Genomic DNA, 27,667 nt, shown 5'->3' on the forward strand with positions numbered 1-27,667 from the left:
GGGGACGATGGGACCCTGAGAGCGGCAGTGGCTGGGGCCTTCCCGACCTTGCTTGGTGACCAAACTCTCCGCCCAGGCCTTTCCATTTCCTCAGCAGAGGGCGCCGCGGGCCGGAACGTGCTGACTGACCTCCCAGAGCGGCCCTTCCGGCTTCCACCCCCTGTTCTGGGCGGTGGCGAGGGCCCGTGACGTCCCAGGAGGCGGGGCCAGCGCCTTTGCCGGTGCTGGAGCCGCCATTGGAGCCGGCTTGGCTTGCGGGCTCCGCTGAGGAGCGGGAGGTTGGGCCGCAGTTAAAGTCGCGTCGGCTCCTGGTCCCTGGCCCTTCAGCGGCATGGCGTGCGGGGCGACGTTGAAGCGGCCCATGGAGTTCGAGGCGGCGCTGCTGAGCCCCGGCTCCCCGAAACGGCGGCGCTGCGCCCCTCTGCCCGGCCCCACTCCGGGCCTCAGGCCCCCGGACGCCGAGCCGCCGCCGCTGCTTCAGGCGCAGACCCCACCGCCGACTCTGCAGCAGCTCGCCCCGCCCGGCAGCGAGCGGCGCCTTCCAACCCCGGGTAACCTACGCTGCGGGCTTGGCAGGAAGCCAGGCCCAGGCATTTTTTTGAAGGGGGTGGGGGGAGGGAAGCTCATGAACGCTAGGCTAATTCACTCGCGGACCCCTTCTTTGCCCTGAGAAAAGGGAACTGGGGTGTCGCTGGGCCTGGTCGCTTCCGGGGATGGGAGACATCCGGGAGGCGTAGGGGGGCCACAGTGTCGGTTTTCTTGGAGCTGGAGAGCCTAGGGGGGTGGGCAGCGGGAGGAGGATGGGAATATCCCCGGCCGCTCGGGGCCCTCGCAGCCCCCGTAGCCCTTAAGAGGTCCGCTGCCCGCGCCTGCACTGAGCCACCCTGCAGATCCAGTGGGCCATGGAAAATTGGATTCCGCTCACGAACCCGGCCTTGAGGGTGTGGGGTTGGGGGCGGGTTGCTGGGAGGGGACCTGAGTGCGTGCTGTGCAGCACTGTGCTGTGGCTTGTAGGGAGACCTGATTTCCAGAAGTCTTTAGGGACTTAAGGCCGCCGTCGAAGGCGTGGAATCCGATTTCAACCTGTTTCTAAGAGACTAGACTGGCCCTGTTCTTTTATTGTATGGCTGTGGTCCTGTACCATATATGGCTTGAAATCGGTAGGTCGTTAGCTAGAATTTGAGAATCCTTAAACATACAGAGGTTCCGGAAGCAGGAATTCAACCATCCGTAACAGAGAGATTCTCCTTCAATAGGGATTACACATAGGCTAAGGAAAGAGGAGAACTGGTGTGACAATAAAGTTAAAAAAAAAAAAAAAAAACCCGAACCCCTAACCATTGCGCAGGAGTAGAGGGGAAAGTGCATCAGAATGAATAGTTAGCAGTTTTAAAGGGCTTCCGGAAATGCGGGGCGGGGGGTGCCTCAAAACTGGACTTTGGCAAGTCATTTCTTTGTGTGGGTTTTTCTATTCCTCAAGCGTTGTCAAAACCTTGAGGTTGCCTTAAAATCATTCTTTCTTGCCCCTTTTCAGTTACCAGTGTCTTTAGCCATTATTTCCTCCTTCTGTGTATCCACGATGCAGATTTGAGGCCCTCATCCTCTCACACCAAGATCCCAGCAGTTGCCAGCCAGGCTCTCCTAGGCAGTGTATCCTTACTTGTGTTTACCTTATCTCTTCTTTATCCTGGCATTCAAAGGATTTATCAACTCTAACCATTTCTTACCTAGTCAGTCTTTTATACATTTTTCCCCCAAACTATGCCTTCGCTCTTTTCCCCCAGACCCACTTGGCTGTGCCTGTATCCTGTCTTCCATCATGATGTTTTCACCTTCTGTTTGTTAATCCAAATACAGTCGTTTCTTCAAGTCTTCCATTACCTGACTAACCCTGCTCCATAAGGAACTCCATTCTACTTTAAATTCCCTGATCACTTATTGTTGCAAAGCCTTATGTACTGAATGAAATAATGTTTGCAAAAGCAGGGTACATAGATGTCCCCTTGAAGTGATATTTTTTTCTTCCACTGCTCCTACAGATACCCAAGGAGAGTCACATAATCTTTCTGGATCTCTCTTCTGCAAAATAGAATTAGTACTTGCCCTATCTGTCTCAATGGAATTTATGTAAATGTTTTATTTCTTCCAATACTACCCTCTAGATTAATTTTATGGTAGTTCATAATATAGCAGATGCCTACTAAGTGATTGTTCAATGTATTTGGAAGCCTAAATATGGCAGGGTGCTGTAATGGCGTCGCTGTTTTTTTAATCTTAAAATTTAATTTTTGCATAGATTTCTTAGTCATTTTGTGTTAAAATATTTTATTAAAAATATTCATTTGTAAAGGTTGATCAGTTATGGTTCTGTCATGAAAGAAACAATAATTTGGTTCTTTGGCTGAAGAGAAAGATGCCTTCTGGATTAAAAAGGAAGAATGGGGGAGGAAATATTAATTGCTAAAAAAAGAAAGAATAAAGCCAACTAATAGAAAAGTGAATTTAAAAATCAGTGACTTCATATCAAAATATCCTACTTGTTAACTCAAAAGTTCTCTCAGAAATAGTCAAGAAACTATGTTCTTACTAAACTTAAAAAAAAAAGATATGTATCATAGCACTTTTTTATGGAAGGAGCCTATAAAATTAAGCCTTTCATTGCTTAAAGGAGCTAGATGGATACCAGACATGGAAGGGGTTTGCTGACCTCCAGGAAATGTTTGTAAACATGGAGGGAGTCTAGATGCAAAGCAGTTAATTGATCATGACTTGAGGGTTGGAGAATAACTTCCAGAAAGGTAGCATTTTAGCTGGGTCTTGAATAATGTTGGGGGGAGAGACCGCCCCAGTTCAAGCAAAGGAAAACTGCTAGAGCAAAGGCTAGAAAACCCACAGGTGAAGGAAAGGATAGTTTAATGGAACTCGGTTGTAGTGGAACTGGAAAAATAATTTGGGGCCCAGTCTTGGAAGGCATGGAATGCCATGTTCAAGAGTTTGAATTTGGTCTGTAGCAACTAGGAGTCATTGTAAAATTTTGAAGATGGGCTTAGTCTGATATAAGCTGGAAGCACAACCTCAAATAATAACGGGAGGCAAGAATTTAAATTATTATCCACTGTTAAAAAGAAATTTGCATTTTTCTTTTTAAAGAAAAAAATGCCTTGGCCTGCTTGGGAAGAAAGTCACAGCTACTTCTTTTTCTCCTGTGCATACCATGTTTAGATTCTTGGACTTCCCAGTCCTTCTACCAGCCTTAATGTTGTGTCTTTCCATTTGTTCACTTTGCTGTACAGGAGGCAGTTAGAAGTTTATCAAAGACCTTCTGTTCTCATGAGCATTGTCCTCATACTTGTCCTTTCTTGTTTCAATTCTTTGCAGTTCCTTACATCCTTGTATTGATTCTGGCAAGTATGTGCTGGGAGAATAATGCATTTTAAAGATGAAGCAAAGACTTCATAAATTCAGGGATCTAAAATATGAACTTCATAGCATTCTGAAAGGAAAGCTTTGCTAATCCTGCATTGTTCCAGTGTTCAGGCTTGAGAGTTCTGGAGTTTAGCTACGTGTGGAGCTACTTTGAGTTCATGTCAGTCCCTGGACTGTACCATCACTTGTTATGGCATTGTTAATGTCTTTGGTGTTGATTCTCACAACTTTATTGGGTAGGCATTTAACATCTGTTTTGAAGTACTAGGCTAAAGATCCTGAATGATTTCCCAAGGTCACAGTCACATGGGAAGAAGCAAAATGGCATTATTAACACTTACCCCCCATTAAAAAAAAATTGTTATAGCAAAGTATATATTAGAATAATGTAAGTGGGGGGGTGATATAATTTCCTGGTTTTTGTTTTTTATAAGGAGGCTTTATGATCTGGAAAGTGAATACATATTCTATCAAAAAACCCCAAGAAACTTGTTGAAAACCACATCTTTCCAGATTCTGTGTTGTCTCTAGGAGTGGCCTTCAAGGTGGTTAGTGATTTGTGTGTCCTGGACTCCACTAATAGCGTTAACAAATTAGTTTATGATTACCTTGACACAGAATAGTAATCTGAATCCTACCAAATATTGCCTCTTATAGGATCAGAAAATTCTTTTCTAAGCTCTGACCATCAGTTCCAAGCAGTAACCTCAGGTCTTCTCTTGGTCAGTGTCCAGGCTGTGAACATAATGGTTTCTGCTCTCCTCTTCCCCAAAGATCTTGAATCCCAAACAGGACAAGAGTTTCATTGTTAGAAGGCCTTGGTGTAAGAGACTTGTTCCTAATACCCTTGTTTGTGAAGTTGTGCAACTCAGAGGAGATCAAAAATTGCTTCTTATTAGGTGAAGAAGCTAAGGATGGTTTTGTTTGTTTGTTGCTGTAAGTTGTCCTACTTAATCCTACAGCAAACAGCAGATCTGGTCTTCATTGTCACAGGAAAAGAAGCAAAGGGAACTACCTGGGTGGTTTATGCCAAAATAGCTACTATCCTATGTATTACTGAAATAGTGGCAACAAGAGGAAACACTTTGGGGATTATAGGAGGAGTGCTTTATCTGGTATAAACACATTTGTTAATATAACATGGGAGGAGGGACAAGAAGCTTGAAGAAGTAACACAGTAAAGTGAATGCTCAAGTGTGTTTCTTTTTTATTAGAGCAAATTTTTCAGAACATAAAACAAGAATACAGTCGTTATCAGAGGTGGAGACATTTAGAAGTTGTTCTTAATCAGAGTGAAGCTTGTACTTCGGAAAGTCAGCCTCACTCCTCAGCACTCACAGCACCTAGTTCGCCAGGTAAGCATGTTTTAGTGTGCACCATCCATTTAAGAGTTTGTAAGTGGTAATTAAAATGATGGTTTCCTAAACCAGAATTGATTTCATCTAAAGTAATAAAATTGATAAAGTGTATTCATTGTATTACTACTTATAAATGCTTTTAAAACCATGGAGTCATGAAATTGCAAAAGACCTTAGGTTGATTTGACTGGACTTCCTTCCACCCAATTCAAGAGTACCCTCTATAGCTGCAGCATATAATACCGTAGCCAGTAGCCACAAGTAGCTGTTTAATTTTAAATTACTTAAAATTTAAATTCAGTTTCTTGCTGTGGTAGCCATATTTCAAGTACTTAGTAGCCACGTGTAGCTGTTGTATTAGACAGCACTATAGAACATTTCCGTTACTGCAGAAAGTTGTGTGACAGCACTGCTCTGTAATATTGACAGGTGGTCAGAGAGGATGGCTCAAAAATAGAATCTCAGGGTTGGAGGGAACCTTCATCGTCACATAGTTCAGCCATGAGTCTTGCCTGCCATATCCCTGTAAATAGTCAACAGGCCAGGGCCCAAACATCACCACTGGTGGTGGACTCTGCCTACTTTAACAGTAGAGGAGAATATTTGTTTCCTCACAGAATATTCTACTTTATAACAGTTCTAAGAGTTATTAAAAATTACCTTGATTAAAACTTGTCTCCTTACAGAACACAGATTGATGTTGGCCAGGAGATAGGGGGAGCGGGGAATGGGGACAAACTGCTTAATGGGTAAGGGGTGTTATTTGGAGTGGTGGAGATATTTTGAAACTAGATAGGGGTGGTGGTTGTAGAAATTATGACTATACTAAATGCCACTGAATTGTTCAGTTTTAAAATGGTTCATTTTATGTGAATTTCACCACAAATAATTTTTTAAAAAATTGTCATCTTGGGACTTCCCTTGTGGCACGGTGGTTGGGACTCCACCTGCCAATGCAGGGGACACGGGTTCGATCCCTGGTCCGGGAAGATCCCACATGCCGTGGAGCAGCTAAGCCTCTGCGCCACAGCTACTGAGCCTGCGCTCTAGAGCCCATGAGCCACAACTACTGAAGCCCGTGTGCCTGGAGCCCATGCTCCACAACCCGAGAAGCCACCACAGTGGGAAGCCCACACACTGCAACAAAGACCCAATGCAGCCAAAAAATAAATACATTAAAAAATAAATACATTAAAAAATTGTCCTCTTATAACCCAAAGGTCTTGACCCTCAAATAACACCCTTTCCAATGAATTGCTCTTGCCCATACATGAGTGATAGATCTTTCAGTGGTTGTAGCTAGCACGTCTCTCCTTAATATTCTCTTCGGATTTTAGTAGTATCATTTTGAAGTAATAAAATATGTTACGGGTAGAGAAACAATTATAAATAATTACTGACTAGATGTTTTGCAGATTTTATTTGTAGAGAAAAAATTTTGGTTTAAGCAAAAAACGATTTGTTTCTAGACGTTAAGTGGTTTATAGACTAAGAGGGCTGAAGAAACAGATTCTAGGCTGAGCTTTGAGGAAAACTCAGAACTGGGCTGCCAACAGAGCTGCTGCTTTTATCATGATCAAGAAGCCAATTTCCATCTGGCATCCCAGGGGAAATTTTGGTTTCCAGCTGCAGTCTAATGAACATTTCAAGGGCCTTCCTGGTGGCGCAGTGGTTGAGAGTCCGCCTGCTGAGGCAGGGGACACGGGTTCTTGCCCCAGTCCGGTGCATCCGCAACGGGAGAGGCCACAACAGTGAGAGGCCCACATACCGCAAAACAAAAAAAAAACCAAAAAGCAAATCAACTCTTTGTGTTAATGAACATTTCATTTTTCTCAGCCTAGTTTCAAAAGGGATCAAGGATGAGATGTGTAGTGCCTAATCATCTCCTTTTGTCATTCGTCAGTGACTTAGCTAACAGTTTTTTATATTGGGGAAGTCAACCATTTCTTATCAGAATCACCTGTGGAACTTAAAAGATGCCTAAGCCCTACCCCAGAATTAAATCGACATATGTATCTTTTTTGTTGTTGTTAATTCTACAGATAATTATGATGCACCACCATGATTAAACATAGGTGTAGATGATCTCCAAGGATCTGGGTAGCTCTTATATTGTGAATCTACTTTCTCTGATTCAGACTAGAGGCTTTATATCAGCTTTAACCTTTTTGTTCTTGTTCTTTACCAAGTGAGCATTCTGTATGGGCTCGGATCGTTATGGCATCAGAACTGTTTTTCTGTGTGCAGATCATTTAGCACACCTGAATATACTTTCCTCCTACTTCTTAATTTACCTTCAGCCTTGCCTTGTAGAATGAATGTCAGAACTTTGTGAAACTGTTCCATGTAAAATAGTGGAAAATATCATTTTTCTAAAGAATTTTTATATTCTAGGACTCTTTGCATAGTTACTAATTCAGAACCCTAGAGCTAGAATGTATATGTAAACTAAGTATGTCTTTTGGCCAGGTTCCTCCTGGATGAAGAAGGACCAGCCCACCTTTACCCTCCGACAAGTTGGAATAATATGTGAGCGTCTCTTAAAAGACTATGAAGATAAAATTCGGGAGGAATATGAGCAAATCCTCAATACCAAACTAGCAGGTAGGCTGAGGCAGTGGCTATGCCATTGTTAATAGGGTTCTGTAAGGATTAATCCCAGTTAAGTAAATGGTAACTTAGAAAAAGCGTAACACTTAATTCCAGAAGGTTTAATGAATTGTGAGTATTAATTTTCTCTCTTTGGTTACTCTCTTTTGGATTCTAAACATTTTATTTATACATTATATGGAAGGACTTTTCATTTACATTTCTGAAACAAGATAAGCCAAGCTTTTCTTTCAAGAATTTTCCATATGAATAAAGGCATCAAGTACGTTATTCGGGCAAGCTGGTGGGTTAACAGGTGGTAGGAATCATGCTGACCTCCCAACAGGTGGTTGGGAAGAGTATAGTCTACACATTCAGACTTCCTGGTGGGAGTCACTTTATGGATGTGGGAAGTCAGGCATCCTGTGATTTAGAGGTACTTTAAAGTCTGGAAAGCACCGCGCAGGCTAGAACAAAGAGTGATTAGTGATGGCAACCAGTAGACCCTTTTGTGAAAGGAAGGGATCTAAATCAGGAATAGGAAGTAGTACCTGTTTAGTGAGAGAGGGTGATGTTGTGATCAGAGAGGTTTTAGGCAACAGCTTCTTCCTGTAAGTATTGTTTTCTCATGTGGTGGCCCACACAACAGAATGTTAATTGGTCGGCTTTAAATTGAGAACTGTTGATTTAACAACAGAGTTAAATGAATTTCTTTATAGTAACATTTTTTTGATCCTTTAATATACTAACAATGTGTATTATAAGAAGTAGCTGTAGTATGTCATTCCCCTATTCTACCCCCACTCCAAAATTGTTTAGACCAGCTGGCTGTAAACACTTCTGTGTTCTTGGATGTCAGACTACCTTCTGTCTTTTTACTGAGTTTCCCTTCAGAAGGTACTTCTGTGGAACTGTCTGCAATTAGGTAATGTGGAATTTTCTCTTAGCTTTCTAGCCATTCCACCTCTATCACTCAGTTTGTATGTTGAAATTTATAGAAAAGATAGAGTGCAGAAAAGAGCTTCAAGCTTCATGTCCTATAGGAGATAATACTAAAATTTGCTGGCTTGTGGTAGTGAGCACAGCTGTCTATCTTGGGAAGCCATTAGCAGGAGATGGAATTACAGCAGGGGTGAGATTATTAGGAAAATGTTAGCGATGATCAGTGACCAAACCTAGGAGCCAGGGATTTGGCTCTGGGACCTAAGAGAAAGGAACAGATCTCAGAGTGACCATTATAAGCAGGGCCTGAGCGTGGATAATATAAACTGGGAAGCTAGATGTGATTCTGACCCTTCATTCTTGAAAAACGGCGGGAGAGTTTCTGGGGATAGTATATACTGTCTTTCCCCTCACAGAACAATATGAATCTTTTGTGAAATTCACACATGATCAGATTATGCGACGATATGGGACAAGGCCAACAAGCTGTAAGTATTGCCAAGTTTTTCATTGAATTTTTCAACTTCCAAGAGCAAGATTTTGACACTGAGTACCTTGTCTCCTGAGAGCAGAAAGCCCCTGTGAAGTAAAATAATAGATAACATTTAAAGAATACTTATATGTCCAGCACTGTGCTAAACCCTTTAAATCCTCACAAAGTTTATTTAATCCACAATTACCCTGTGGGGGAGGAACTATTCCTAGTCCCATTTTACAGGTAAGGATAGCATTTAAAGAATTTAAATAATTTGTCCAGGCTCATACAGCTAGTGGTTCAGCCAGGATTAAAACCCCAGGTGGTCTGACTTCAGTGCCAATTTGTTTAATACCTGGCTTTTCCCTCAGAAAGGTAGTTTCAATTGTTAATTTATGAAAGTTGAGTCCTTAAGCTAGCTTATCAAGTGTGTGGTCAGAATTTCTTAATTCTAAACATCTTGCAACTACCCATTACTCAAAACAGAAATTATAAATAGCTATATATGTAAACTGAGTCTGAGTCAAGTTTCTTAAATTCTTGCGAATTTAGGACCTCTTTAGTGGTGGTTGATATCCTCTACTGTTTATCACATTTACCGTTATTAATATTAAAACAGCATGACACTATATTTTTAGTATTCTTACACTCGTTTGTTTTTTATTCCTAATTTATAGATGTGTCCTGAAGCTTTCTTGCATATCTGGGTACCAGGTTTGACCTCAAGAGATGGCTGCTGTACACTTTTTGCAACTGGTTTGATATCACATTTCAGCTCCAACTTTGCATCCTGAGAACACTTAAATGTTTCTGCAGGTCCATTTTATACAACTTGAAAGACCTTAAAACTTTCCGGTTGCCACAAGCATATGTTTCTTTTCTGCTCATCCAATAAACAGCTGTGCCCTACTGTGATAGATTTTCCAAACAAAAATACCTGGAGCAGCAGTTTAGCAAAATATGCCCTCAGTGGCACTCAACAAATGGAGTTTCCCCAGGCACAGTTCTGTAAGAAGTGTGTGTGAGAGTGTATGTGTGTTTATGTGTATTTTAAGTTATTATTTGTATTGTGCAAATTTTTTTGATCTTGGGGATTCTGGCTGTGAATTTGATGCACGACAATTATGGTTAAAAACATTTCCTTGGTCTGCAGAAGATCATTAATGTTTTGTGACCATATAAGTTGTAACAGTGGATTGTTTTCTGTGTAGGTGTTATTGTTAAATACAGGGACTGTTTCCAGGCACAGAATATGAATCATAAGTTAGGATGGACATTAGATGTGATTATGACGACATAGCAAAGGTCTGTGGTCCTAGGTCTACAAATGCGTGGTGAGGAATTAGAACAAACCCGAGACAGGCCATTTGACACATGACTCTGCCTAGCTGTGTTAGAACATTACTTTGACTCCAAGCCTTAAAATACCCACGTGGAGTCTGTGCTCACCTCATTCACACAAGGAGCTCCCTGGACACTGAACCTCTAAGAAGGAAGAGAGTCTCCTCTGGAGGAGGAGCATCAGGCTTCGCTTGGGAGCATGACAAAGGCGAGCATGGGGCTGGGCCACGCCCCTGAGGCACTGCTACTTGGGAGGCGCCACTTCACCTTTGTATCACTTACTAGAAATAGAATTTGGATCCTTTGGTCAGGTTCCCCCAAATTCTTTTAAGAGATGTCCATGTTCAATTGCTTGAGCTTTGTTTTGGCAACCCCCTGCCCGAAGTTGCTTACAGACTGTTCTTCACCTTATTTCCAAGGCTGAGGAACAGAAAGTAACCTCTGTTTTGAGGAGGTGGAAGTTAAGTATACATTTATTTTTTACTGTGACTTGTTCAGGACCACGTTTTACAAAATGCCTTGTTTCCTTTATTATTGTTTCGGAAAGGAAAGTTCTATTAAAATTGTTTTAGTTTGAATATAGAATAGTTTTTTTAATTAAGGCTTATTTTGAAAAAAAAACTGTGTTTAATTCAAATGTATGCCAGTACCTTCCAAAGTAAGGTAATATTCAGAGACAGTTGTCCTGATCAGATGGCTTAGAGAAGTTTCTGGAATATTCACATTCGAAGATTCCTTATTAATGAATGTCTTTGACTTAAATCTAACCAAAAACTGCAACATTATTCTTTGTACATTTTCATTATATAGTGTTAACAAGCTTAGTTGCAAACAAATAAAATACTTAAGCTATTTGTTTACCTTGCCTTCTTAATACTGTGATAATGTTTATTAACTCAAATAATTTATGTGAGGCTGCTATAACCATTTCCCTATTTCAACATTACATTTAAGATTTAAAGACTTTTTAAAGCCCAGAAGTGATCTTTTAATAATTAAAGAATTATTTTTACTTCATATTTGAAGGGCAGTGTGTTTCATCTCTTGTTTTTCCAGGGTAGTCACTTGTTCCTGGAAGAGGAGAATAGCAGTGGCTGTAATGGGAGTGGCCTTACAGTGGGATAGTCACCCTAAAACAAGGGCAGGGCAGCTGTGGGGGCCATCCGAAGTCCTGAAGGATGGGCCAGAAATGGGGAACGCTGCCTCACTGAAGTCTTCTTGTTACAGAATCAGTGTGATATGTTCATTCACTCTTGCAGTTGTCAGCCCCATTCCTACTAAATGGCTGCTGGGTGGGAAATAGAGTAGGTTTCTATAAGGAAAATGACAGACACCCTCTCACTGCACCTAGTGTTGTTAGGCTGTTTTATTATCATATGGTTGCCCTTTGGGGCCACAGAGTAAGACCACGCCACCATGGCTGGGTTTTGGGATCTCCTCAAAAGGGACTGGACATGTTTGTTTAATGTTTTATGCAGAGAGAAGATGACTCCTAGGTCAGAAAATGGGGACCTGCGAGGTAAGCCTTAGACTAGTGAAAGGTGTTTTTTCCTAGACCTTGATTTCTAGGGCTTGAACATAGGGGCATTCCCAGGTAGGGATGTGTCTTTGTCTCATGGAAATAGGTCAAGGCCCAGGGAAGAAGTCAACCTACGGAGACCGTAAGCATGGGCCAGAACCTGTGGTCTCAGAAGATCTGTATCTAGTGAGCTAGTTAAAATTTTTTTCTGTTTGAATTCCATTTATTATCTTTAAGTAAAGTCTTCACCTTAAGGGGAATGAAAGGAGTAAGTGTCCATGCATACCTAGGTCAGAGGAGTACAGGGGAGATTAAAGTTTGTGAGGCAGTCATAATTGTCAAGAGCTCCCAGGAAAAGAAGAACATCAGAAGACACATGAACTTGGGCCAGCCTTCCACACACGGTGAATCTTCTCTGCCCACCAGGGAGGATTGGTTGTTTAGAATAGTAGCTAAAGGAATGGCCTTTGGATGTTTGTAGCCCTAGAGTTTAGTCTGCTCTGCCACTAATTTGCTATGTGAGCCTTGCCAAGCTACTGAACTTTCTGAGCCACGGTTTCCTTATCTGTAAAATGAGGGTTAATTGTATGTACATCATTGGGGTTTGTTTTCAAATAGATTAAATAGTCCATGTAAAGAAAGTATTTATATTTAGCACAGGTTGGGGCATATAATATGCACTTGAAAATGTTACAGCAGGTTTCTTTACAGTGGTCTTCATCAGATCTGAAGACCAAAACCTTTCTTTCTGCAGTGGTGATTCTCAACTTTCCAAAACAAATAGCCCCTTGTTAACATCAAATCTCACATTCTCTTATTAGAATTTGTACTTTTTAAGTGTTTGACAAAAAAATAAAAGATAAATGACAAATGAATTCAGTAATGCCTTTCAGTGAATCTGTATTTTGTTACTCAGCAGGGATCAGCAAACTATGGCCTATTTTTTGTAAATAAAGTTATATTGGAACACTGCCACGCCTATTTGTTTGCATCTGTGGCTGCTTTCATACTGCAACTCCAGAGCAAGAGACAGTATGGACCACAGAGTTGAAAATACTCTCTGGCCCTTTATAGAAAAGTGTGTGGGCCCCTGCACTGTAGCACTGATAGACACTTGAGGAATCTCACAAGGCAAATTTGGTGCATCATGGATGGGGGAGTCACACCTCAGGTTGAGGTATGATGAAAAATTCTGCTTACAAATGTAAACTGGTTGCCAAAGTGAACATCTTACAGAAAGAGCTAATGAACTTTTTAGAGTAATGATTCTCTAGGATGAGGGCAGGGAGCATACCTTTAGAATGACCAGTTGTTGTATCTTTAGTATACTTAACTTTGAAATTTTAGTTACAAAGGTGAGTGTGAGAATTTTATCAGGAGATAGCATGGGTTTAAAGATTGTTAAATACTGTTAAGGAACAGTGACTTCTGTGCTGCCCTGGTGGTTCTTCCCTTGAAAAGGCCTTCAAAGTATGTGTAGTCTCCTATAGCTGCAGTTGTCCTTGTCAGTCCATGAGGCTCCTGAAAGCGTAGTTCAGGCACCCAGGGGCTATTTCCAGATTGGCAAATGCCTTAAGAGAAAGAGATGCTTTGAGTTCTAGGCTCTCTGGGTTCTTATCTAGATTTTGTCTCAGTAATTCCTCATTACCTAGTTAGCCTTTTTATGCTTTTAAGAAAATGATTTTTATATTGCAGCTGTTGTCTAGTTGGTCTTAGCAGTAGGCTGATCCACATTTCCTGAGGCATGGTACCCAGTGTGCCTTCATGTTAATGGGAGAAAAGTAGGGAAAGACATGTTTATTTGGCTTTGAATGTTTTTCAGTCATTCAGCAAGCATTACTGGTGTCTTCTGAGTTATGTATTTATGGAGGACAGATATATGTGTTTAAAATTTTTTTTTTTTTTTTTTTTTTTTTTTGCGGTACACGGGCCTCTCCCGTTGCGGACACGCAGGCTCAGCAGCCATGGCTCACAGACCCAGCCGCTCCGCGGCATGTGGGATCTTCCCGGACCGGGGCACAAACCCGTGTCCCCTGCATCGGCAGGCGGACTCTCAACCACTGCGCCACCAAGGAAGCCCTAAAATTTATTTATTGTTTATTTTTCTGCCACATTGAGCAGCTTGTGGGATGTTAGTTCCCTGACCGGGGATCAAACCCCGGCCCATGGCAGTGAGAGCACCGAGTCGTAACCACTGAACCGCCAGGGAATACCCTATGAGTTGAATTTTAAAAGCCTGACGAGTTCTGTTAAGTAGTCCTAGTCTGTCTTATATCCTCAGTATCTTTTTTTTTTAAATTTTTATTTGGTTTTTTTGGCTGCGTTGGGTCTTCGTTGCTGTGCACAGGCTTTCTCTAGTTGCGTCGAGCAGGGGCTACTCTTCGTTGCAGTGGGCGGGCTTCTCATTTCAGTGGCTTTTCTTGTGGAGCATGGGTTCTAGGCGTGTGGGCTTCAGTAGTTATGGCATGCGGGCTCAGCACTTGTGGCTCTAGAGCGTCAGGCTCAGTAGTTGTGGCGCACGGGCTTAGTTCCTCCGCAGTATGTGGGATCTTCCCAGACCAGGGCTCGAACCTGTGTGCCCTGCATTGGCAGATGGATTCTTAACCACTCTGCCACCAGGGAAGTCCTGTATCCCCAGTATCTGACTTGGAATTAACATAAATAAATACTTAGTCAGATGGATCTTGACTGCTGAGAAGGAGCTCCATCTAGCAAAGACGGTAAGCAAGCGAGGTAAAAGCTGCTAAGTGTTGGGTAAATGGTACAGGTTGTGGACCAAGGAAAAGAAAAGATGGTAGATGGTTCTAAGTAAGCAACAGTGATCCGGGAAGGCTTCATTCAGGGTGGTAGACTTGGAGTGAGGTTTTTTGTTTTTTTTTAACATCTTTATTGGAGTATAATTGCTTTACAATGTGTTCATTTCTGCTGTATAACAAACTGAGTCAGCTATATGTATACATATATTCCTGTATCTCCTCCCTCTTGCATCTCCCTCACACCCTCCCTATCCTGCCCCTCTACCACCCCTCTAGGTGGTCACAAAGCACCGAGCTGACCTCCCTGTGCTATGCGGCTGCTTCCCACTAGCTATTTATTTTACATTTGGTAGTGTGTATATGTCCATGCCACTCTCTCACTTCATCCCAGCTTACCCTTCCCCCTCCCTGTGTCCACAAGTCCATTCTCTACATCTGCATCTTTATTCCTGTCCTGCCCCTAGGTTCTTCATAACCTTTTTTTTTTTTTTTTTTAGATTCCATATATAGATGTTAGCATACAGTATTTGTTTTTCACTTTCTGACTGACTTCTGTATGACAGACTCTAGGTCCATCTACCTCACTACAAATAGCTCAATTTCGTTTCTTTTTATGGCTGAGTAATATTCATTGTATATATGTGCCACATCTTTATCCATTCATCTGTCGATGGACACTTAGGTTGCTTCCGTGTCCTGGCTATTGTAAATAGAGCTGCAGTGAACATTGTGGTACTTGACTGTTTTTGAATTATGGTTTTCTCAGGGTATATGCCCCGTAGTGGGATTGCTGGGTCGTGTGGTAGTTCTATTTTTAGTTTTTTAAGGAACCTCCATCCTGTTCTCCATTGGAGTGAGGTTTTAAAGGGTGAATAGGGCTCAGGCAAAAGTAGTAATTGGGGCTTGAAATAAGCAAAGGCTGGGTGGTGGGAAATCGTGCTGGTGTGCAGGGACAACATTCTTGTTTCAGCCAGAGTAGGAAATGCATGTAGATTGGGAAAAGAGCTAGAAGCTGGGTAGTAGGGGCTAGATAATGAAGGGCTTTTACAACTAGGAGTTTGAGCATTCCTCTTTAGGAATCTGAAGAGTTTGGGGGAAACTGAGGTGAGTACAGAAGGGCAAATACCAAACTAGAGACAGATTGACCAGTTAAGGGCCTCTGTTTTTGTCCAGTCGGAGATAACAAAGGCCTGAACATTGATTGGGAAGGATGATTAAACATGGCTCTGGCTTTGCCTGGCTAAGAGCGTGGTACACATTCCCACTGGGACATTTTCAAAGATCCTTTTTCTGTGGCTTGGCTTGTCTATGCCCCCGATTTAACGAATCCGGCCCAATTCCATAGCTGCTGCTGTTGATGGGTTTTGTCTTGTGTTTTGTTTTTCACAGATTCTCTTAAATCCACCTATTCTTTTTTTTTTATAAAGAATTTATTTATTTATTTATTGGCTGTGTTGGGTCTTCATTGCTGCACGCAGGCTTTCTCTAGTTGCGGCGAGTGGGGGGCTACTCTTCATTGCAGTGCGCGGGCTTCTCCTTGTGGTGGCTTCTCTTGTTGCAGAGCATGGGCTCTAGGCACGCAGGCTTCAGCAGTTGTGGTTCGCGGGCTCTAGAGCGCAGGCTCAGTAATTGTGGCACACGGGCTGAGTTGCTCCGCAGCATGTGGCATCTTCCCGGACCAGGGCTCGAACCCACGTCCCTTGCATTGGCAGGCGGATTCTTAACCACTGCACCACCAGGGAAGCCCAATCCACCTATTCTTAAAGGTTCTGGTTAGCTCTTGCATGGATTATTAAATTTTCCTCTCCAACTGTCATTTTTCATGGTGCTCCTGTTCTTCTGCCTGGAATTAACACCTTCTCACTTGACAAATGGCCTACTCAAGTGGCAGTTGTCTTTCTGCTCCCTTCTTGAAGGCAGTGTTACTTAGTCATTTGATGAATGTTTATTGAGCATCTACTGTTTGCCAAGTACTGTTCTGGGCACTAGGAATATATCACTGAGCTGGACAGACAAGGTCCCTCCTCTCACGGTGCTTAACACTGTTGTGAGGCAAGAAAGGCAAACTAGTACATTGTTTCATCCAAGATTTAAAAGTGTTTGAAGAAAGTAAAATGGGAATGAGAGAGAGTAACTGGATGCCTAAATTGGGTGGTAAGAGAGACCTTTCTGAGGAAGGTAATCGTGTAATGCACTTATGGGTCTACATGACTCTTCCAATATATTGAGCCCTTAGTAGCACCTTGAGCTATTATCTATCTATTCTTGGCTCTTAAATGATGAGTGACTAAATGAATTATGTGGCTACTCCTCCCCTTTTCCAGTAGTCAGTGCACTACCTGAAACTTCCTTAACTCTCAGATCAAATTACTTTAAGCCTTCTGCAGGTTGTCTATGCAGCCAAGGTAAGAGAGATGCCGTCCTTACCCTAGAGAGGCTCCCAGTCTCTGGGCAGGAATGCGATAAAACTTGCTTTGGTAAGTATTCTGTGCATCCGGACAGAGAAATCAGGGTGTTTCCAGGGTAAGGCCACTCTCGGCAGCTTCCCTCCAGGTAGTTTAATTACCTTGATCTGTACTCAGGAAAGGTGACTAGTAAAGCTATATTGGTCTATAAAACCAGACTCCAGTGTGTTAATTTATGATGAGAAATATGTCAGGTGCAGTAGACTTCCCCATTGGCCTTAGTGTGTTTTCTTCATGTAATCATATCACTTGGGAAGCTTAACTGAAGTCAAGAGATAGCTCCACATATCAGAATGAGGGGAGTTTAAGTCTAGGGATGGAATGTTTACCAACATCAGATTACCCCTACCACAAGGCTGGCACAGCTTTCCTCCCCACTGCAGTTTGCTTCAGTGATTCTTGGTTCTGTGCATCTTCGTCTTGATATTTTATCTACCCCCAAATGGCATGATTTTACTTTATTTTTTTGGCCACACCACACTGCATGTGGGATCTTAGTTCCCCAACCAGGGGTGGAACCCACGCCCCCTGCATTGGAAGCACAGAGTCTTAACCACTGGACTGCCAGGGAAGTCCCTTTTTTACTTTCTTAAACAGTCACTCTGATTTCCATTATATTCCAGGCCTTGGGACCCATTACTTTCTCTTTCACATTACTTGGCTTATTGCTTCTGTTGAAAGTATCCTATAGCTCTGGCTTGGGGGTGAGGGTGGGGGTTAAGTTTCCAAACTCACTGACTTCCCCAACTGTGCTAGGATCTTCGGGCCACCCAGTTTATTCAAATCTGTGTGACGGTGGTATCAGATACAGCCCTAAAGTTCCCAATGTGCTAAATTATAGGTGGCCTACCTGTAGAAAGGTAGCGTTAAAAGCTTTTCTCGGGTTATGACTGAGGTGTGTAAACGTGAGGAAATCCTATAGGTCAAGGACAGAAGTCCAGCGAATGGAGACCCAGGGGGACGTTAAACGGCCTGTGACAGTCCACGCAGCAGCTGAGGCTAGTTTTCAGAGGAGTGGGAATAGGGGCCTTCAATTAACATTGAGCCATCCTCTTATACTTTGAAGATGGGAGCAAGGCTCTGTCGCGGAAGAACAGGTCGCTGGACCCCGCGGCGAACGCCTAGTCCTGTTCCACCGGGTCTCCGAGCTTCGAATACAGAATGAAAAAGGCGACACCTCAGGCTTGCCTCTCTGCGCATAAAACCCTTTGATTTTGTTGTAAAACTACACTTCCACGTGAGGATCTTAGAACAAGGAAAATAAAAGATAAATGACGGGCGTTACAAGAGCTGGCAACTCGACCCTAACTTCCGAGTTACAACACTCGTAACGCAAAGCGCAGGAATCCAAGCGGGCGCCCGTTGTCAGAATAGCAACGGCGCAGGCTCCGTTCTGACGTAGGGTTTTCTGGGAATTGTAGTTTTCTCATCTTTGCGGGAGAGGAGACGACCTGTCACCGACATCTTTGCACAGCCGCGCCGACACCGGGTCTGAATGCACGGTCCAGTGGAGGGGGTCGGCGTATCAACAGTTAACAACATCTATAATAGGAAACAATATATAACAGGGCTGGTGGGACCTCAACAAAGGCCTAGTAAATGCTCAGGAATTCGGGAAGCTTTCACAGAAAACCGTGCGATAATCGATGCGGACGGATTACGCATTCGCCTGGGAGACAGTGGGAAGGTAGCAAGTGGGATTATTACAGGCAGAAGAAACTGCTCCTACAAAGTTGTAAGCATGAGAGTAATTCTGGATGGCTGAGAACACGAGGGTATTGAGTAGGGGTTGGTGAACAATGGGATCTGACGATTTAGAAATGGGAAGAAATCAGATCATGGTCTTGAATACCAAACCCAAGAATTTGGACCTTTTCTTGAATACACCTCACACGCAGCCCAAGCAATATGAATGACCCCCCTCCTTTGCGTTCTCCCTTATTTTGTTCATCTTTGTTTTATCACTTACCACAGCATTCTGGCTGTGTCTTCGTCCCAAGAGCTCAACAAGGATCATGGCCGTGTGATAAGAGCTCAGGAAGTGTTTTTTGAATGATCAGATTTCAGTTTTTAGAAAAGCAATTAGCAACATTAAGGAGAGACGGTAAGAAGAGAGCAAGGCTGGATGTAAAAAATCATCAGAGTTTAAAGTAAATTGCTTTTCCAGCCTGCAATTTTCCCTCCAACCAAGGGTTGAAATCTGGCAGCTCAAGGCCATTTCCATCCTGGGTTTTGTTTGGTCAACGCTTTAAAAAAAAGATTAATTGCCCCATATTTTTTTTTTTTTTTTTTTGCCCCATATTTTTAAAGTGGAATGTTTCACACTTAAACAATAACAAAAGATTTCTGGCTTCTCTTGAAAAATTTGAAGACTTGACAATTTGGGGCCCTGATTCTTGACAACAACAGAATGGAGCTGAGTAGCTGCTGCCCCCTTTAGGCAGGACATATGCTCTTCAGTTTGTCACATTCCTCAACACTCCTTCCATCCCTTAAACTGAGGCCAAGTACCAGCTACTATTTATCATGATGCTTTTGTTTTCATTTATTTACAGTGAGCTAGCTCTGTTTGGCCTTGGAGGTGTTTAAGTTGCCCATCTTTGTGCTAATCTATCCTGCCTGGTATCCAAGGAGTGATTCAATGAAATTAGTATTTTAGAAAGATTAGTCAGTGCCAAACAGACTGAAGTGAGGAGCCGGGAGGCAGAAAGGAAGAAAGAAATTGGAAACCTATTGAAGGAATATTTGAAAGAATTTGGCAAGTAATTAAGTATTGGATGAAAGATGAGGAAAAGGCAAAATACAACTTCAGAGTTTCCTACCTGAATGGCTGGGAAGATGATATCACCAACATAAGAAAGTGGGAGAAGTGGAAGGGGTGGTGGTGATCACTACCTTGCTACCTCTAGTATTTTGTGGGCAAGGGCCATGAGTTACCAATTCCATAATCCTCCAGTATTGTGCCGGGCATGCATTAGGTGCCCAGGAAATTCTAGCTGAACTGAAACTGATCTCAGGTGGGCTATACCTGATGAAGGGGGAAGGAAGGGAGAATTGGAATGCTGGAACAAAACCAGAACATCGTGGGAACTTAGGAATTCTCTCCAGAGTGGATGAACCCGGGGCTTGGGGACAGTTAATCCATTTTGGAGAAAAACCTATGCTAAAGTCCTGAAGCAGAGCAGGAATTTGGCATGCAAAAATGGAGACGGGATGGGGGGGAATGGTGTCATTCCAGGGGAAGGGAGGAAAAAAAAAAAAATCAAAGAGACTGGATGGCAGGACTTTTCCTGGAAGACGCTGTTAGAGCAAGCTCTTGGTTGGAGCATTAGGCAGGGGATTTGGGACAATGAGGCTGGAAAGGTTGGAACTTCTCTAAACAGTTTTGAGAGCACATCACTTGAAGAGAAGTCTCCAGCCCCGAGCTGCTGCTGCCCCCAGCTCCCCTGTGGCGGGGAGGGCACCAGGTCACTGCATCCAGAGGGGCCCAGAAGGGGAAGGAGGCATAGCCTCCACCGCAGCAGCTGCACCCACCATGGAGAGCATCAAGTGTAGGGTGGTAGGCGGTGGGGCTGTGGGCAAGACGTGCCAGCTCATCTGCTACACAACCACCGCCTTCCCCAAGGAGTACCTTCCCACAGCGTTCGACAGTTATAGCGCCTGCAGGGCTGGCGCACGGTGAACCTGCACCTGTGGGACACAGCGGGCAGGGAGGAGTAGGGCCGCCTCTGCGCACACTCCTACCCACAGACCAATATGTTTGTCATCTGTTTCTCCATTGCCAGTCCGCCCTCCTATGAGAATGTGTGGCACAAGTGGCATCCAGAGGTGTGCCACCACTGCCCCGATGTGCCCATCCTCCTGGTGGGCACCAAGAAGGACCTGAGAGCCCAGCCTGACACCCTATGACGCCCGAAGGAACAGGGCCAGGTGCTGGCCAAGCAGATCCACGCTGTGCGCTACCTCGCGTACTTGGCCCTGCAGCAGGACGGCGTCAAGGAAGTGTTTGCTGAGGCTGTCCAGGCCGTGGTCAACCCCATGCCTAGCAAGCGTGGGTGGTCCTGTGTCCTCTTGTGACCCTGACACTCAGCTTGGAGGCTGCCCCTGCCCTCCACCAGTTGTGCCTTTGTGCCTTGTCTGCCCCCAGCTGTGCCTTTACGAATAATTCTGGCACCCCTTGCCAAGGGGGCTCCCCGAAAGCCTTTTCTCCTTAAGGAGGCCCACAGGGAAAGGGGCTTTGGGCCCTGCCCCACTCTGATTGAGAACACTAGGTATTCTCGAGAGCTCACCCAGGCCAAGGTCAGACCCCTCCCCAAGAAGCCAACCCAGCGCCCCCTCCCCACTTTCCTCTACTGACGAGTTGATCCAGCTTTCCACACAGATGTTGCTGCCTACTGTGGTGACTTCTCTCAGGTTAGGGGCTCTCAGCCATCCCTAACCTCTCCCTCGCTGCTCTTCAAATTGCTCCCCCCTCAAGATACTCTCTCCCTTCCCCAGAGAAGGAGCCATAGAATCCTAAGATGAATGTGCCCCAACCTACCCCCCCACCCCCGAGTGCTCAGGCCTTTTGCATCCACTGACTGACTCGGCCCCACCCCCACCCCCTCCGGGCTCCAGGGGGCCCCACCTACTCCCATCAGCATCAATAAAACCTCCTGTCTTCAGCGGAAAAAAAAAGGAAAAGGTTTTCGGCCCAAACTTCCCCAAAATAAATATTTACAAGTTATTTATATGTACAACTAATGTAATATTATGCACTTTATAAACATTAACACACAAACAAGAAATTAAAAAACACAAAAATTAGAAATATTCTAGTATTTTCTTCCCACTCCCGCAACGTATCATACCACACACTGCCTAAGTTACCTCCCCCCCCAGTCCCTCCCCCTCCACCATCACTTCGGAGCCCCTGCTGTAATCAAAGGGAGCCTTTGGAGTTTCTGAAACAGAGGAGGGGCATGGTCTCTGACGACTTCCCCGAATCCGCAAAGTAAAAACAGACTGCGACATCAAAGAACTGCAATTGCCTTAGAGCGCTTTCCACGTGCCAGGAAACGCCTCAGTGCTTTAATATAACTCATTCAATCCCCAAAGCAATCCTACTCTGTAGGTACCATTATTGTCTTTTAAGATATTTTTATCTTAAGATGAAACCGAGGCACAGTGAGGTTAAGAAACTTTTCCAGGCTGACACAGAAGTGGCGGAGCCAGAATTGGAACCCACCCTGGGTGGGTCCACACTCCATGAGCTTAACCGCTACTGGAGGGGGATGAGGGGGGCTCCCTTGGTTAAGTCCCTCACCAATCACTGCTGTCGTGAGAATCCAAGGTACAGCACGAGGAGGCAGCAGGAAATCACTAACCCCCGGGCCACCTCTTACTCAGTTGTCTAGGTAAGGTCGGCTTATCCGCAGCCTCTGGAAGCCAACTCAGCCGGTCGCGCAGGCGCAGATCGACAGGCTCGGTTTCTATGGTTCCAGGGCGCGACTGCGGAAGGCAGGTCGGCTCCCGTCGTCGCGCTGCAAGCGTCGCGCTGCGGGCTTCCTTTGCGGCAGGCCTCATTGTCACCTGAGGATCTTCTAGTAGCGGAGTCAGCAAGGAGTCAAGGACACAGCTGCTGGACGGTAGGGGCTGCGTTTGTTTGCGGGACGCTTAAGCCTAAGGAGCTTCCTTCTGAGATCTCTTTAACAGATTTCCTCTTGGCTTGCTGGGTGTCCGTTCTCCCTGGCCGTGTTTTCTGCTTTTCCAGGCCCCTTGGTCCACACAGCCAGTGTCATCGAAGCTTGTAGGCCGCGCCTCTCTCGGCTCTCTTTCCAGGTTAACGTAGCTTTGTGGCGGACTCATACTTTGGCCTTCTGTTTCTTAACCTTAAGTCCACGCTCCTTGTCCCGGCTTGCATGGCCCTGCGGGATTTGGGCCCCGTCAACCTCTTAAGCTCGTTTCGTTCTTCTTCCCGACATGCACTCTGCGCTCCAGCCACGTCTGGGTGCTCAGTGTCCCCCAGACATACCCAGCACCTCCGGCTGTAACTCGTGTTGTGTGTGCCCTACTGGAATACTCTGCTCACGGAGCTTCACTTGGCAAGCGCCACCTATCTCAAAGGCATTTTCCAGTCTCATGGGCAGAATTGGTGCTTCCTACTTCGAGCTCTACCTCTTGTGCTTTTCCATTGGGTTCCCAATTCCACGTGTGTGTCCTCATTTTAGTGCTTAGGTTGCACTGCTTTTCCTCCCCATCCCAGTGTCTGGAACGCTATTACTAAGTAAATGACTGAAAGAATGGGTAGAAAAATTTTAGATTACGTTCATTTGTAAATCTGCCACTCATAGGTAACTATTGACCCTTTTTTGTGCTTCCTTCCAGTCTTCTTTTGCAGACAGTTTTTTTGGGGGGGCATTATTGTAATCCCCCCTTTTTTTCATTCAGTATTCAAGTGTATGTTTCATGTGTGTTCTTTTCCCCTCATGTTCTACCAGATAGGTACCAGATTTGATTATCCGTTTCTCTATTGTTGCACTTTAAAGTTGTTTGAAATTCTTTTTTTTTTCCCCCAACAGTTACTGAGCTCCTACCGGGTCCCTGCCCTCAAGGCACTCATTGTTCAATGGGGGAGGCATTCATGTAGATAGTGCATTACAGGGGTGTGGGAAGTACTATGAAAAGTCGATGATGCTGTGCTAACACAGGAGGGACATAACCATTTCAGGATGGCTTCTTAGAAGTGTCATCTAAATTATATGGATCGGAAAATGTAAAGAAATGTTTTCATGCTTGTGCTTTTTTGTTTATTTCAGTTATTCTTCAGATCTATCTCAAAGAATTGGGATAACTGAGTCAAAATATAAACACTTTTTTTAACTTTTGATAAAAATGACCTTATCAGTATAGAGGATTTTAATGCATTGTTTTTTAGTTCTAGTTGTCTCTTCCTTGAGTTTTGTGAAAGCACAGAAATTGCTCATCTACCATAAACTGGAAGAACCTGTCTAATGAAAAAGTTTGGGGAGAAGTAGTTGGGAGAATAGTATAAAATAGCTTTCTTGAGAGCTATGTATCTAAGTTATTTCATTTTTCTCAGAAGTTTCTCATTTGATTGCAATTTTACGGCATTCTTTCTTTTTCTTCCACTTCAGCCATGCCTTTCTTTGATGTGCAGAAAAGGCTGGGTCTTGACTTAGACCGCTGGATGACAATCCAGAGTGCTGAGCAGCCTCTCAAGATTCCAGGTCGATGCCATGCTTTTGAAAAAGAATGGATAGAGTGCGCACATGGTATTGGTGGTATTCGCGCGCAGAAAGAGTGCAAGATAGAATATGATGATTTCGTAGAGTGTCTACTTCGACAGAAAACGGTGAGGAAGTGATGGAGACAGGCACTGAATTACTTCCTCATTTCTTTGGGGCTACTTTTAAGTATTTTTAATTGGTCACTGGGCATTAGTTTGCCCAATGTGAATTGGCAAAACTTTTGTGGTGAAACTCCTTCCGTACTTAGGTACCATGTCAAGGAAGTTAAAAACCTTCAGATCTGACAAGGGCCTCTTATTCCTCAGTGTTCTTCCTAATGTTCTCACATATTTTCCTTAGCATTGTATCCTGCTGCAGCCACCAGGTTAGAAATTTCATGTGTATATTTCCATTTTTGCGTAGACTATAAAGTAAAGAATACCAACCAGCATTGGGTGTTTGTCCTTGAAAATCTTTGGGTGAATATATTTCAACCCAATATATATATCCAATCCTCATTGGGGAAGAGATTAAAATCCTGTAGATCTATTACATTGAAACTGATAAAACAATCTCTGGATTGATTTCTACTCTGGGGAGGATGGAGGTGTTAATGAGATTGCTTTAGGTGAGCCTGACCAAAAATGCAGGGGGCAAAAAAAGGTTAATGGCATGGTGTCTGCTTCCTCAAGAGTTGAATGTGCATAACATGTAGGGCCCTGTTCTCCCTTAGAGAAGAAATCTTTGGCTGTGGGCCATCATTTTGCTTATTTCTGTGCTCCAGATATAACAAATATAAATGTTTTTATTACTCTTAACTCCTTGGGGTTCAGGGATACAATTTAGATTTTCACTTAAATGTTTCTCAAAGTTATCTGTATCAAAAACTTTAAATTTCTTGTTTTTTATAATCTACTCTTGGCATTTGGATTATGTGAAGCCAAATTTGGAAGGAATGAAGGGGTGTCAGGTAATAATTTTGTATTGATCTCTAAAGGAATATTGATCACTGAGTAATATTGTAGTATTACTGAGGGACAAGGATGGGTCATGGTTGGCCACCTACCAGCTATTTAGTTCACAATATGTCTTAACTTGTCTTCTGCGGGCCCCACTTATTCCTTGCTCAGATTAAGACTTTACTCATTATGGAAAATTAACACCAAGAAGAGACAGTGTGATGAGGCGGGAAGAACATTAGATTGGGAGTTTGGAGACCTTGATTTTGATGCTGGTTTTGCCACTACTAGTTTCGTGACTTTGAGCAAGTCATTTCTCTTGTAGTCTTGGTTTCCTTATCTGGAAATATAAAGTGTTACTCTAAGGTCATTCCTCATCCTGTGAGTTTATGAATAGATACGTTACCATTTTGGAGGTCATCTAAGTGAAGAAGCTAGTGAATCAAGGAATTAGAATCAAGCGCTGTTCTAGGTTCTTAGAATGTAATAATGCATATATTTCTCACAATAATCTCCTGTGAGATGCATTATGTTTATTTTCCCCATTGTATGATTAAAAAGTTGAAGCAGGGAAATATTAAGGCTATTACCTAAGGTCATATAGCCCAGTAAGAGGAAATGGCATTTGAACCTGGCAGTGCTGGTTCCAGACCCTGTGCTTGTATCCAGAACACCAAGTGGTGATTGGTTCTAGGTGGAAGAAAGACTTGACATATGATCGTGTGATAGCTCAGCCATGACTAGTCTGTTGGGAGACTTTTTAATGGAGAAATGTTAAGAATGCAGTTTTTAAAATGGTTATTGTTTATATTAGTATTTAGGATACCTAGAGTTTTTTTTCCTACTGAAGTTACATCCTAACTAATTCTTTAAAGTTCATGGGATGTTTAATTGAACATACTACCTCTTCATGCCTTTGTGAAAACCTGGTCATTCACTCAAAAAATATTTACTCAATCACCTATTCTGTCAGTAACTATTCCAGGTACCGGAAATACAGCAGTAAGCAAAAGTTTCTGCCCTAATGGAGCTTATATGCAGGGCAGTGGGGCAGGGGTGGGGGTGACAGTGAGCGGTGGGATACAGAAAATTTCCAAACAAGGGAAAATAGTGTGTCCGGTGTTGGTAAGTGCGGTGGTGAAAATAAACAGGAGAAGGATAGGAAGCAGGAGAAGGCATGTATGCTCTTTTAAATAGAGTGCTACAAAAAGAGCTCAGTGATAGAAGACATTTGAGCAGACTTTGAGATAGTGAACCACATGCACATGAGGGAAGAATGTTCCGGGCAGAGGAAACAGCAAGTGGAAGGGTCTCTGAGCTGGAGCAGAGAGCCAGGAGAAGGGTATTAAGAGATAAAGTCAGAGACGTGGGCTTTTTAAGTCATTCCAGGGAAGGAGTCAGCTTTTCCTCTCAGTAAGATGAAAGCTGTTGGGTTTTGAGCCATGGAATAGTGCAGTCAGGATTAGTAAGTCTGTTTTCCATGTCACAGAATCCATGAATTAGGGTTCTCATACAATCTTGAATAGCATGGCTTTCCTCTATTGGGAATGTCCTACTGAGAAGAGGCAGAACTCAAGGCTCTGCCTATCCGAGTGACTAGTAGCTGAGCACATACCACGTCTTTCTTTCAGTGTGGTCCAGAGACCTCTTCGGCTATTTCTGCTTCATTCATACCCAGTGAACAGTTACTAGCAGCAGTGCCACCTTCACATAGAGAGGTCAGGAATATATAAGCTGTGAGATGATCTCAGCTTTTAATATTTTAAAAGATTTTAATATGCACAAGTATACCTCTTAAAGCCTTTGGATCTGTATTGTTTTTGTAAATACCTGTATTCCTCTATATCATAGGAACATTTTAGTTATTAGTTTTCAAGGAGATATTATTATATATACCAGAAATTTATTTGTTAAAAGCTTGGGAAATGGGTTCTTTAAAGAAGGGATTTATCCCAGAGGCCCTCTAGGATGAAAGACTTCCATAGTTTAAAAATGAAACCAATTTTGTATTCAGCTTCTCCAGCCCTCACTTTCCAGTGCATATCTCCCCCAAGTTTAAATACTTTCTTCCTTTGACAGATGAAACGTCTGAGTGCCATCGAGAGGCAGCGGGATAAGCTAATAAAGGAAGGGAAGTACACACCTCCACCTCAGCACCTGGGCAAGGAGGATCCTTGACCCTGAGCAGAGCAGCTGCCGGTGGCTGGAGGCTGATTTTCACGTTCTCTCTTCTCTGCTGGAAACTTTACGTACTGAAAACCCTTTTGTGCAAGTGTCTAAAAATAAAGGATTGCTCTCTCCTATTGGTTCTATATTCTCTTGGATCATACTTCTCTGTACTGAGGTTGCAACCTATTTTTTAAGTTTGAGAAAATGCGTTTCTCTTAAAAATTAGCATCTAGGGAATAATAAGCAGCACTTAACGAATGCTTACTATGTAGGTACTTTAAATATGGTAACTCATTTAAGAAGTTGCAGTGTTTGATTCTGGTTTATTTTCTGTAAAGCACTAACTTGGGCCGGGAGGGAGAGGCAGTACAGAGGGTGGTTGTGTGTTTACGCTAAGGTCTGTGAAGTGTAAATTTAAGGCTTTAAGAAAATGCCAAGT

The 27,667-nt window shown here is 43.4% G+C and overlaps 2 protein-coding genes and 1 pseudogene across 4 annotated transcripts; all 3 read left to right on the plus strand.

Moving 5' to 3' along the window:
* Window positions 1-221: 221 nt before the first annotated feature.
* Window positions 222-22,401, plus strand: AKIRIN1 (akirin 1). 3 transcript variants are annotated; one of them, XM_060019752.1, is made up of 5 exons: window positions 222-551; window positions 4,641-4,781; window positions 7,254-7,388; window positions 8,732-8,803; window positions 9,468-9,640. In XM_060019752.1, the coding sequence occupies exons 1-5, from the start codon at window positions 332-334 to the stop codon at window positions 9,476-9,478; spliced, it is 579 nt and encodes a 192-aa protein (XP_059875735.1). In that variant the 5' UTR covers window positions 222-331; the 3' UTR covers window positions 9,479-9,640. The 3 variants fall into 3 exon arrangements, with proteins under 3 accessions (XP_059875735.1, XP_059875736.1, XP_059875734.1); XM_060019753.1 differs by lacking the exons at window positions 8,732-8,803; window positions 9,468-9,640 and adding an exon at window positions 22,260-22,401; XM_060019751.1 differs by lacking the exon at window positions 9,468-9,640 and having other exon boundaries at window positions 8,732-9,433.
* LOC132430435 (rho-related GTP-binding protein RhoG-like) lies at window positions 20,407-20,948 on the plus strand (annotated as a pseudogene).
* NDUFS5 (NADH:ubiquinone oxidoreductase subunit S5) lies at window positions 22,359-27,362 on the plus strand. The gene is made up of 3 exons (XM_060019754.1): window positions 22,359-22,498; window positions 24,008-24,225; window positions 27,139-27,362. The coding sequence occupies exons 2-3, from the start codon at window positions 24,010-24,012 to the stop codon at window positions 27,235-27,237; spliced, it is 315 nt and encodes a 104-aa protein (XP_059875737.1). The 5' UTR covers window positions 22,359-22,498; window positions 24,008-24,009; the 3' UTR covers window positions 27,238-27,362.
* The last annotated feature ends 305 nt before the right edge of the window (window positions 27,363-27,667 follow it).

The sequence above is a fragment of the Delphinus delphis genome, chromosome 1 (genome assembly GCF_949987515.2).
Source record: "Delphinus delphis chromosome 1, mDelDel1.2, whole genome shotgun sequence".
Lineage (NCBI taxonomy): Eukaryota > Metazoa > Chordata > Mammalia > Artiodactyla > Delphinidae > Delphinus > Delphinus delphis.